The following is a 13,465-nucleotide window of genomic DNA, read 5'->3' as shown; positions in this document are numbered from 1 at the left end:
CCTTTATTACTCGTGTAACTATTAACTAAGCTATCTGAACACAACGATCACTTTAACAAATAAGCACCTTAGAACATTTTATCCTCGCCATTCAAGTTTCAAAGCATTCAGTAAGCTTCACAATTACGCTAACTGTAGTGGGTGACATGATACATAGATAGCACCATCACCTGGTTGAACCAATCAGATGTAAGATAAAGGCAAAGCCAAATCAATCATAGATACATACTCTTTTCAAATCTTATTAGGAGTCCCCTTAAAACAACTCAAATCTTTAAAGTTAAAAACAGCCAATGTCATATAGAAAGGCAATCACATAAGGCTACAACTTAGATGCATATTATTTTATATGTGACTTAGTCTGTGAACATACCATAGTTATGAGTAAGGTTATGAGTATACTAGCCTATTGTATGGGTGAGTTAGTCTATGAGTCTCCATTATACAATGAAGGTATTTATAGACGACCACAAAGCTGGAATAAAAGGATCTATTTTTGCTTCAAAGTTGTCAATCAAGCAGTCATAACTAATACAACAACTATGGTTTAACTAAGAGGAATTCCCTACTATCTGTATCTAAGATTTATATTCTGAATTTAGATGAACAGATTTCATCCTCACTTCACTGATATTCTCTAAAACAGACTAAATGGCAGTGTGATAGATTCTGGACGAAAACTGTTATTCAAAGGGCACCTGGCTGGCTCAATCGGTACAGCGTGTGACTCTTGATCTCAGGGTCATGAGTTCAAGCCCCACATTGGGCATGAAGCTTATTTAAAAAAAAAAAATTGTGATTCAACATTACTAGGTCTAATGTTTTGGCTTAAAGACAAAGGCAACAATGAATAACCCAGTTAACAGAGACTGCACCTCAGCTTCCCCATAAAGAGCATGAATTATAGTATCATCTTTTAAAATGACTCCAGGAAAAGATAAACTTTTATTATAGGATATCTCTACAGAATAAAAAAAAAATAGGCACAGAGTGTAAAAGTTCTGAGATGTGGTGTGGATTATTACTAGAATAAATTGCTTCAGCAAGAAACCCTTAATTAGTATCAAAATCCTGACAAATAATGTTGAATAAAAAACGATCTCAAAACCATGCTATTGCCCCAAACCACATTTTCCCTTTTAGTGTCTTGCTCCTTCTAAGAATAACACTGGTGAAAGTGTCGGGTGACCTTTGGGTGTTTGGCTACTTCTTTCATCTCCTCCTGAGCCTCAGGGATATTCACTGGAATCACTTCTTTCTTCAGTAATGCAACATATCGTGGGGCCACCGGGTCAATAACCTGCAACAAATGCATCCTCGTGTTAAAACATTCAGATATTTTTAAAACTTCGTAAGTAAAATAAATAATAGCACAGGAATACTAACTGGCTTTCTTTGTTACTGCATTTACTAATTTTTTGGTTTACCTGCTAAATCTCCTCTAATATTTAAATGTCCAGTAGAAAAAAAGAAAACAATCATAATCGAAAACTACATGAAATTTAGAGTTCCTTCCCAAGAATAACTACTGACAGGTGAAAAGAAACCAATTAGTTAAAGCAAAATATTACTTTTGAAAAAAACTTTTAACTCTGGTATTAGAAGGTGAGGAAAAATCGTGCTGCGGGGTTATAGATCAGGGGCGCCTGGGTGGCTCAGTCGTTAAGCGGCTATAGGTAAGTGATATGTCATTTTGTATTGTTGGAGAAGTCCGTTTCAAAGAATATAGATACTTTATTTTAGCATCATTTTTAATCAGTGTTAAGCAACACATCACCATCAAAAACAAAGCATTAGGGCACTATAATAAGGCAATTCTATAAACTCATAGTATAAACAAGACATTTCTACTGGTCTGCAAGCTACATATATAGGGACCACTGTGTTCCCAGTACTTAGCAAGGGCCTGGCACACACAGGTGATCAACAAACATTTGCAGATTCACTGAATGAATGGTCCTACTCGCTGTGCTCTAACCTAACTCCATCTCCAGAACAGCAGTAGCATGCCCTTCTGAATCTGATGTATTTTCCTCACTTCGCTGTTCAATTTAAAATTATCCATGATGACCACACACAACAGCAGTGTTTAGACACTAAATAAAGCATATGAAAGAAAAATGTAGATAGAGGCATATGTATAAACAGCTAAGTTGGATGTAGGAAATAGTGGTATGGCTAATTAAATTTGGCTACGTTTGTTTTGTTTTGTATTATCTCGTTGTTACCACTGTTTGGTTGTTTTTTGTTTGTTTGCTTTGAGATTATTTTTCAGCTTCTGAAAAGAATGATATGAAAATTCTGAGTGACTCAGAGAGTCACTCATAAAAAAAGCTTGAAAAGCTCTTTAACTTCCCTGTGTCTGCTACTCCTCATGGCTAATATTTCATGTTGGTAGTAAATCAGGGCCAGCCTCTCTCTATATTTATTATTCCATTCTTTCCTTCCCTTGAATTAGCTTAAAGGTCATTCTTACTAGTAAAAGGTTCCTCCTTTCAGCTTCAATTGGGCTAAAATGATCAAAGACTTAATTTGTGATTCCTCAGTGCAGTATTTAAGCCAGGAAGATATAATTTCTTTAAAGAAGCTAAAACTAAACAAGCCGGCCTGAGAAACTTACTCCAGTTCACTGCAGCTCAGTTTCCTCAACTGACAAGAGGAGAAGGTTTCTCACACCTAACTATTTACAATGATCACTTAGAGCAGTGGCTAGCACAGCTTCTCAGGCCACTTAATCCTACAGGATAATGAACGTAATATTAGTCTGGAGTAAAGTCTAGAAATCTATTTTTAACAAGCATTCCACAGGATAGTCACGAACAGTCAAGTCTGGGAAATCTTGGATTAAAAGTCTTTTTCAGGGGCGCCTGGGTGGCTCAGTCGTTAAGCGGCTACCTTCGGCTCAGGTCATGATCCCAGGGTCCTGGGATCGAGCCCCGCATCGGGCTCCCTGCTCGGTGGGAAGCCTGCTTCTCCCTCTCCCTCTGTCTGCCGCTCTGCCTACTTGTGCTCTCTCTCTCTCTCTGTTAAATAAGTAAATAAAAATCTTTAAATTAAAAAAAAAAAGTCTTTTTCAGCTCTAAAATTATACTAATTCTAAATATTTCTGGATCAAATTACTCCAAATGGTCCCAGGGATTTCAAGGGGTTGCCCTGGCAGACACCACCCAATGGGGGAAGGACAGGCCTGGGACTGAGAAGACTCCAGAACCCTTAACACACTCCCACCAGAACAGCTACCCTTTTATGTACTGGGGTTTACTTGAAAATTTTTCGTTTGAAGGAAGACTTTCCTTATTTGGGGTCAAAGAGAGAAGTCGCTACATACTTTTAATTTACTAGGTAGGGGCAGAGGCAAGAGGGTTGGGATGAGATTTGGGGGAAAAACTATTATATTATCATGCCACTAAAATACTAACACAGATTTTAAAATTAAAGCAGTAAAGGAAGGTTGATGTAAGCAAGTATTACTCTGAAATGAACACCTTAAAGCTATGACTTCTCTGCCTGGACTGAAGAGTTCAAATCTTAACAGTTCCATAAAACCAAGAAGAAAATTAGAGAGGTTAATAAAGAGTAAGCTAGTGAAATGTCTCCTATCAGTATCAAGGTAGATTATTTAATGGAACCAGATAGCTTCTATTTAATTATGATTCAGAAAAATGATGTATTAGTTTCCTACCAACATGAAAAGTCAGGCTAAGAAAACATGCGTTACAGTATTTTCAGAGGGATATTGAGATCATTACCCACCCCACATCTCACTGTCCGCTCCATCCATTTCTCCCCTTTTCTTTGCCACATATGCTCTACTCTGTAAATAAAGCTCTTTCTCCAAAGGAGCATGTACTTAAAAGAGTTGCAGCTAATCCAGAGTTAATCCTCTTGTCCTTTACCAGAAGATACTTTAACAAAGATGCTAACTTACTAAGAGTGGGAGAGTGTCCAAAGAATAACATTTTATCTCCGTCCTTAATGACTGCCTCACAGTGCCACGGCGTTAAATTTAGTTCAGTGATGCTTCACTTACATTTTATTCACAGAGCTTGGAAAGAAAGATAGAGCAAACTACAAAATAACAAAGCAATAATCAGACTGAATGGGACATGAAACCTAAATAAGAGATCTGTACCTCAAGGGGCAGAAAGAGTGGCAAAGTGAAGGAAGTACAGGAAGAGGTGAGGAAAGCCAGCAATAAAAACAAAAAGGTATGTCATCAGAATAACTTCATTTTTACTACCAATCAAAATGTTTTAATTGTGCTGTTTTCAACATGGTGCTTAATGATTAGAGGTCCCACAGATGTATGGATAAACAAAGCTGCTGAAGAATACTCATCTACTTTCCCTCCCACATACCCTCTAAAAAGACATAAAGGATTTTTTTTGTTTGTTTAAAAGCACAAACCCAGAAAAATCAGTGTAATCAAAGAGGAGACAACAACAACAAAATCCTGGAATCTGAAAACCATTATGGAAACATCCCCTTCTCTGCTCCATAAATGAGGCAACTGCCCCTCCCCCATCCCCACTGCAGAAGGGAAGTTTACTCTGCAAGGAGGAGGGGGCCTAGATCCTGGCAGATATCAGGAGGAGCTGAAGGTGAGGGTACTGCACAAAGAGATGAGGGAATTAAGTGAATGCATAATACTAGATAGAAAGGCCCTCAGTCTTCCTCTGTCCAGCTCCAAAGCTCTGGCAGCCAAGCCTTCATACTTCAGGCAGTAATTAAAAGAAACTCCTCTGGGAAAACTGCCTAACCCAAGAGATAAGAGATAAAATTACCGACATAGAGGTTCTCCAACTAACTGACTCAACCAGGTCATCCTACAGTGAGGCTCAGATGACAAGTCCAACTCTTTCTTATGGGGCTTCTAACTGCTCCTTTAGTCCTCCATGTTAAACATGAGCAGATAACCAAGACTATCCCCAGACCTCTGAGATGTCTTTAATATGCCTTTAATATGAAACAAAAAGCCAAAATAATCTGCAGGAAAGAGATACCACAAGATAAAATTCCTATTGATGTTAGTATTCTAAGCATGAAACAGGAACAAGAAGTTTTTTTTTTTTAATTCAGAGAACATAAAAGAAATCTTGGAAATATGATACATAAATGAAAAACTCAATGGGAGGGTGGGAAGATAAAGTTGAGTCAATCTAGCACAAAGCAAATCCAAAACATGAGATGGAAAATGAGAGAAAATAAAATTGGAGGACCAGTCCAACATCTGCTAAAGAGGAGTTCCAGGGAGAAGAAAACAAAGTAGAGAAAAAACAAAGAAAGGATTCAAGAAAATTTCCCAGAACTGAAGGAATGAGTTTCCAGACCAGAAGCCACATGTTCTTCCAGCGGATAAGGATGAAAACAGAGCCCCACCACAGCACATCATCATGCAATTTCAGAGTGAAAAAGGTCATACACAAGGTCTCAAAAATCTTCATCCCTTGCCCCCTTCTCAGGGAGCTACCAAAGGACAGAGCACAGCCAAGTAAGAGAAACATAAAAAGAGATCCAAGAACCAGGTGATCCATCACAAAACAAAAGCAAACGGGATCCCAGGACGATGATGGCTGACCTCAGAAAACTGCTGAGCTTCAGAAGCTAACGGGCCTCTAATCCAGATCAGCACAGAGCAGCACAGAAGGCTCTGGCAGAGCTGTCGCCACGATGAAACTGAAAGAATACGGAGGCACAAGAACATCTTGGTAGGAAATTCAGACATCTCGAGGAGAGCTGGAGACGGAATTAGAAAACTAAACAAATGAGGGAAAACAATCAACTACAAGAAACCAACAGGGTCTGAGAAAAAGTAAGAGACCCATGTCCCCTCTTTCCATTGTGGGAGTCAAATGAGAATGCTTGAAACTTAAAAAAAAAAAAAAATCAAGAAGTAGCAACACACATCTTATTTAGAGATACAGGCAATAAAAATACCGAAAGAATGATCTAAAAGAGCTGAAAGTGATTCCTCTAGGGGGAGAAAATGGAAGGAAAGAAGAGGGGAATATGCTGCTCACCTTAACAGACCCTACAGAACTCTCTGACCATGGTGAAATATAGTTCATGTATTTGAACCAAATGCACATGTATAACTTTATTAAAATTTAAAACCTTTAAAATTTGGGTTATTAATGAAAAGTACACCAAATTAACTTTGCCTGTAAATTCTACTTGTATTTATTATTAGTAACTGCAGCAACAGAAAGAACCAATTAATTCCTTTATGTATCAAAAACACACAAGACTGAATAAAACAAATTCAAGACACATGCGAGACAAGCAAGTATTTCTTGAGGCAAGGCATCAGCACAATCAAGCAGCAGTAAGAAAAAAAAAAGTACAGAACACAATCACAGAAACTATAGTTTAAAACATGGCATCTTAATGATTTGCCTTATTATAGTGTCTAAGCATCTGCTTCCAATTGGTAATTAACAATGTCAATATGCAGTATTCCTTATTTGACTTTCATTTAAGAAACCGTTAAAAAAAAAGCTAGATTCAATAAGACACAGGAATTAAAATTAGTGAACCTTCTATACAACTGGGTGAAACATACAACTTTCAAACTCTGTCCTCTCAGCACACAAGGGAACAGTGGAATGAAGTTAGCCAAATCTTCCCCTTGCCACAAAGAAAACTAGAGGACACGTTTCTTAAAACTAGGAATAATGCATTTTCAGTGGATTTGTATAAGCAAGTCTTTTATATAAATGTGATTGTGCTTCAAAGCTGTATAACATCTCGGGTTATAACATGTAATATGCTAAAAGCTATGTGCTAAGTAAGGCAAATAAAAGCGTTAAGTAATACCTTCTTACAGAGAGCTCGCAGCTTGAAAGCAGAAAAATGAAATGCAATGTTCATAAAAGATTTAAGGAAAAAACTGTTACCACTCCCCATTAACTCCAAGTTAATTTGTTTTAATCATTGTGACTTGTTTGGTATAGCTAACAAGCTTAATGCTCTTTATAGGTTTAAGAAAGGAAAACATTCCATTTTCCTGAAGGTCTGCAAAATGGTAACATTCTTCACAAAATTTTCTCTACAATGAACACACTAATGAATTCTACACATATCATATTATTCAGGAATTAGGCACAAGAAAGGAGGACCAAGAGTCAAAACGTGTACCTTTTTATTAAATGCCCAAATTTTGTCCCATTCCATGTTCACAACTGAACGTGAAGAGCCCTAGAAAATCAATAATAAAATGATTTAAAAGGAAAAAAGTATTCATTAGAGTATTTCATTTAAGCTAAGCATGTTATAAAAAAAATAAACCCAATAAATACTTGCAAGTTTACTTCCACTGGAATATGAAACCTAGTATGCACAAACAATTTGGTTACCCTGAACAGCCAGTCAAGAGCCATATATTTCACTATATAAAAATACTACAGGCTGCCTTTGTTCCACTTCAGCTTACAAGAGTAGGACATTCTCAATTTTCCACTATTATAAACATACTCCTTATAAAAAAAAAAAAAATCTGCCCTTGTGTTATAAGGAACAAGGAATAGAACAAACAGGAATAATAGAGACTAAAAGGATATTAATAAGACACTTGAAAACTAAAACAGAGAACCTGGAAAACAAAGTGTAGGTCACCTGAGCAGCAATAAACTGTTTCAGCCCTTCAACAGTCATCCCTCTTCTGAGCACACCACGAACAGTAGGAAACCTTGGGTCATCCCTGGGAAATAGGGAAATTTGTAAGTGCCAAGGAGATCTTTTTAATGTACAAACACAAGCAGTACAAAATACCTTAATGAATAATAAATTATAGTCAGCTTGTGAAATATTTGGACTGAGTTGTTTATATAATAACTGGGTAGATCAAATACCAGGTGAGCCCACATTCATGGAAGAGGAAAACTGCTTACTAGTCAAATACTGCTCAGTAAAATAAATGCACTACTAGAAATAGTAAAACACATTTCAAAAAAGACAGAGGTGACATCTTCAAATATGGAAAACCCATGCATTAGAACATTCTTATTTGCTTTTAATTTAACAAATATTCAAGGTCCCTATTCTATATACGACCATGAGAATCAGATAAGAGATGGTATCATGTCATCCATGTATGAATACACTTCACAAAGTCCTTTGGGTTGTAAAAAATATATACATTGTTTATTAACATTCTGCAGAAATTTGCAAACTTTAGTTAAGTTTGCAATAAAACTCTCTGCCGGGAGCCCAAGATAAACTTGCCTTTTATCAGATTCGGCTCTACAATAAACCAGTATAAAATACATATTATTCAACATATACTTAATATTGTCACTATTATGTGATGCTAACAGAAACTAATATACATTCCTGTTAATTCGGATAAAAAATATTCTTAGACTTATCAGCATGGTAACGCATCTGAACAGGTTTTATTTACACAGATATATAGCTACAAGATGACTTTAATTTTTATACTCCACTTTCTCATAGAAATCCTGTATAGGTTATTAATATGCTACAGAGATTTGCAAACTTTTCCTAGGTGCTGAGTCCTCTGGGAAACCAACAGCTCCACAGGATGGGTCTTCAACACCAAGGCAGAGACCATTTACGTCCTCACCTCAACTCAGGGCATTTTTGGCCTTCCTGGGACCCACCTGAAAAGAAAAGCCTCAGAGCCTCAGCAGAGTGTGGAGAATGGTAACCAGATATACAAAGGACAGAGTCACAACTACTTGTCTATAAAATGCTAAGATCTGCAGAGAATACACCCTTGTGTGTTTTGCATTCCCATGCACCAGGGTCCAAATGGGTACTCCATGTTTGTAGCACTAAAATAAAGGGGAGAGGTAGGGGGTCTTGATGTGTTAGATGAAATAAAGGACTAGAAATCCTAGAGGCCTACCCATTCCACCTCTTCCCATTCACCCCCTACCCCCACCCCTCAAAACAGTTTTAAAATCACTGATAGACCATGTTCTTACTTCCTCCTCTCAATTCTAGATAACAGTAAACATACCATCCATCTACCAATCCTTCGTTGACAAACCATGTGAGTTTTCTTTTGGAAAGCACTGTGTTGTTGAGATTTAGTCGACTATATTCCCAAATATACGGTTTTCTTATGCCTAAGGCTTCAATAATCCAATAAAACTGTTCATCTCTGTCATGGTATTCTGTTGTTCTCAGGGCATGTGTAACACCTTCAATACTGTCAACTATGGGGCAGGCAAAATCGTATGTCGGATAAACACTGGAAAAAAAGGGAATATATTGAAAAGCAAAATGAAGCATTCTACCATTTCCATCTTAGATTATGTATTATAAGAAGCAATAGTAATTTGAAATATAATTCCTTACAAGTTAGGAATTTCTTAAAAATCAACAGGTTGTATTACCCATAATATTCAAAGTATATCAAAATATTATGTCTTTCAGAACAATAAATCAGTTAACCCCTCAATATTGAAACAAAAAAGCAAATTTGCAATTTAATAGACAATTGGGTATTGATTGGCACAGCAAATTCTACAATCATACTTCTGTAATGGCCAATGTATAGCATGGTAGAAAGCAAAAAGCAAAATACACCTGATCCTTCAACACCACAAATTAGAACTGCATGGGTCCACTTACACATGGATTTTTATAAATACAGTGCAGTACTACAAAGGTATTCTTATGATTTTCTTAATAACATTTTATTTTCTCTGGCTTATTTTAAGAATACAATATATAATACATATAACGTAAAAATATGTGTTAATTGACTGTTTATGTTATCAGTAAGGCTTCTGGTCAATAGGAGGCTACTAGGGGCGCCTGGGTGGCTCAGTCGTTAAGCGTCTGCCTTCGGCTCAGGTCGTGATCCCAGGGTCCTGGGATCGAGCCCCACATCGGGCTCCCTGCTCTGCGGGAAGCCTGCTTCTCCCTCTCCCACTCCCCCTGCTTGTGTTCCCTCTCTCACTGTGTCTCTCTCTGTCAAATAAATAAATAAAATCTTCAAAAAAAAAAAAAAATAGGAGGCTACTAGTAGCTAAGTTTTTGGGGAATCAAAAGTCATATAGAGATTTCTGACTGTGCAGGGGGTCGGCGTCCTAACTCTCTACATTGCTCAAGGGTCAACTGTACATAATAATTCAAGGGAATTTTTAGCCTTTCAACATCTTAACTAATCCCACATTTGAGTAAATACCTAAGCTTAAATCTCCTGTAATTAAATGAATTTAAGAACAAAGCATATTCTTCTGACAAGTAAAAGAGAAGAAAAGTAGGTTAATTAAAATCACCCATTTAAGATGAAATAGTCTTAAAAACAATTCCTGATTAAAATAATGAACACAATGTGCAAGTACTTTTAATTTGAATTTTAACAAATATAATATTGCATTATGCCTTCTAATTTTTGGATATAACTTCATTAAAATGTTACTGCATTATGCTTAGCAATTATTTGATACTGAAAATGTGTACCCAAATTCACTTTTCCAAATGTATTCAAAGTATTTGCTTAGTAAAATAAGGAGGAAGCACCCTGTTAAAAATGAAAGACTTATGTAGACACCTGTAACTACATGTATAAGGTGTTTGTCTACATATGGACACACACATGTACACCCACACGTTTAAAGAAAATTACACTGGCTAAACAGGTTAGCATTTACATTCACTAATCTCTTCAAAAGTGTTGATTCAGCATTTATATGTAGTAGGCTTCTTCAAAGTATAAAAGAATATTCTAGTTACTTTATAAAAGTAAATTAATAGGGGAGGGGAATCCATTTAAAGAAAAAAATCATTAACTGAAAACCCACATAGAAACCTAATCAAAAGTAGAAAAAAGACACATACTTTCTTATTGTAAATTTTCAATTCTCACTTTTGTGAATCAATTTATGCCCAGCAGAATCCAAGTTTATAAGAGGAAGAAAAGTATCTTTATCTAAAGATACACCACAGTAAACCTAATCAATACATAAAAAGCAACTTTAAAGCAGACTGAAGGACTTTTATAGATGGAAATGATCTTAGAAATAACCTAGCATAACCTTAATCAATAGGTGAGTAAACACCCCAAGAGATTAGATTACATGCTTTACCAACAGCAGTTACTAATCTGTGGATGAACAAAGATCAAAGTCTCTTGACTATTCTGCATCTACTCTTTATTTACAGAGATCATCAAAGCAAAATCGTAGTAGGCTACCAAGCATAATGAAAGAGATGCACTCACTTGTATTTATTTCCAGTTCTTGGATGTGGCTGAATTTTACAGCGATAAAGCGTTGGGTCTCTCATACATCCATTGTTACTACTCATGTCAATTTTTGCTCTCAGACAACAGGACTGACCAAACTGGCTTCCTTTTTTCATTTCTTCCCACATTTGCAGATTCTTCTCAATAGCTATGAAATGATAATTATATCACAGTTTATCTAATGTATTACTAATCTAGTTGAATTCAAATTAGTTTAATAGTCCCATAATTTGATACAAATTTTCATATTCTATTTGTATATTATAAGCACACTCCACTAGTTTAAAAGTACTGTAATAGTTCTAATATCTGGTATGAAAAGTAAATGCATCATTTTCTTATGAAAAAGTCTCACAGAACACTTACAAAATATACTCTATAAATACATTTTTAGAAGTCAAATCAACACATTCCAATGATGTAGTACTGATTAAGGGTAAGAGAGAGAGCAAGAGGCCTGAAGGTTTTTCTCATGCTGCATCTCCCATTTTCCCATCACAGCACAACTGGCCAGCCCCTGACCCCCTCAAATTTTAATACTGCCTTTGAAGCAGAACCATTCTGTCCCCCTTTGCCACCTCATGCCCAGGGGATAGACCAGACTGGTCTGATCCACAGGGCCCACATGCATCAGCACTACAGCCCATGCCCAGGTAAAGAGCATGGCTCGGGCTGCGAGCCTGAGCCCATGGGCTTGCTGAAAGCCCTGTCAGTCATTCCAGTGGAAAGCAGGAGACTCTTGGATTGAAAAACATGAGAGATCACAGAAAACAATGACACAAGTTTAATCCCAGAAAAAAGAATTCTATGTCCCAAGTGGCTATGGTTCTATTTATGTGAGAATATTGAAAACCTGTCCCATGTAGGTAAGAAAGAACTATTACACGATTCTCTGTGGATGCTCCTGAAGACAACGGACACATTTTACCTGCCCTCAAAAAAATCAAGGGAGGTCTAAAAGTACAGTTAACTGTATTTGAAAACGTAGGGAAACTTAAAAAAGAGAGAGAAAAAAGAAAGACTTCTGTAACAAACTGAATTTACTATACACTTGCCAAGATTTAAATTCAGTATTGTGGAAATTATGGCAACATAACTGCAGAATGAAAATAGCCTTATTCAGTAGCTCAGGGAACAAGTAATGAATAAGAAAGATATGCTCTTTGGGGCGCCTGGGTGGCTCAGTCATTAAGCGTCTGCCTTCAGCTCAGGTCATGATCCCGGGGTCCTGGGATCGAGCCCCGCATCGGGCTCTCTGCTCAGCGGGAAGCCTGCTTCTCCCTCTCCCACTCCCTCTGCTTGTGTTCCCTCTTTCGCTGTGTCTCTGTCAAATAAATAAAATCTTAAAAAAAAAAAAAATAAGAAAGATATGCTCTTTCATTAAGTAGTATTTCTGAGGTATAGAGTAGTATCAAGCTTAAATGTTATAATCAATATTATATTCACATTTACCCACATCTAAGAAGATGACTTGGGTACTAATAACATGATCATCAAACCTTTTATAGAAAAGCTAAGTATTTAAATTGGGAGAACTACAAAAAGTTGCAGAACTAACCATTCAAATGGAATGAATACAATGCAGAAGATGGCACTTAGTAAGTGGGACACTAAGGGCACACACACTTCGCATGCAGTTGTGACGCCCACAAAGTAAAAACAATGTAAAGATGATAAAAAGAATGCTGTGATGAATTAATGTATGAATCATATTCCCAAATGTGTCTCAAATCAGCATCTTTCATAGAAATCTTGTTCTACTAAAGAACAGATTCAAAAATCAACAGTTAAAATACAAAACACGAAATGTGCCTTACAGTTTTTCCTATGCTTGGATTCTATCCTCTGCTCACGTTCTGCTTTCATCTGCTCAGCAGGAGTATCATCCACATAAGCCTTCCCTTCCTGAATTAGCTTCTCTGCATATTTCATTATAGTTTCAAAATGATCCGAGGTATAAGTAAATTGATCTGGTTTGATATGCAACATTGCAACATCTTCCAAGATAACCTGCAAAAAGAATCCAAAATAACCATCAATTTATCTTCTGCATTTTCTTGTGTATTTTCAGTCCTTGATAACTGCATTTGGGCAAACGTAATTATACACCATCAGTCAAAAAAATAAAATAAAATAAAAAGCCTGCAAATGGTTGTGCAAGTTGTATATTAGATCAGAAAAGAAAAAAAAGATATTCATTATACTAGTCTCCAAATTTGCAGCTGAGAAGGCTGATCTCATGAT

General features: G+C 36.6%; 1 protein-coding gene across 1 annotated transcript in view; it reads right to left on the bottom strand.

The window, feature by feature from the left end:
• EPRS1 (glutamyl-prolyl-tRNA synthetase 1) overlaps positions 1-13,465 on the bottom strand; it is a 67,385-nt gene that overhangs the window by 37,987 nt on the left and 15,933 nt on the right. The window contains exons 8-13 of the mRNA XM_035010106.1: positions 13,039-13,231; positions 11,198-11,369; positions 8,984-9,217; positions 7,615-7,699; positions 7,138-7,197; positions 1,190-1,300 (exon numbers count right to left, since the gene is read on the bottom strand). Coding sequence (XP_034865997.1) covers positions 1,190-1,300; positions 7,138-7,197; positions 7,615-7,699; positions 8,984-9,217; positions 11,198-11,369; positions 13,039-13,231 — 855 coding nt within the window. The remainder of the gene's footprint in view (positions 1-1,189; positions 1,301-7,137; positions 7,198-7,614; positions 7,700-8,983; positions 9,218-11,197; positions 11,370-13,038; positions 13,232-13,465) is intronic.

Source organism: Mirounga leonina, unplaced genomic scaffold (assembly GCF_011800145.1).
Source record: "Mirounga leonina isolate KUSES-001 unplaced genomic scaffold, KU_Mleo_1.0 Mir_154, whole genome shotgun sequence".
Lineage (NCBI taxonomy): Eukaryota > Metazoa > Chordata > Mammalia > Carnivora > Phocidae > Mirounga > Mirounga leonina.
Note: the sequence above shows the minus strand (reverse complement) of the source record. Positions and strands in the feature narration are given on the sequence as shown.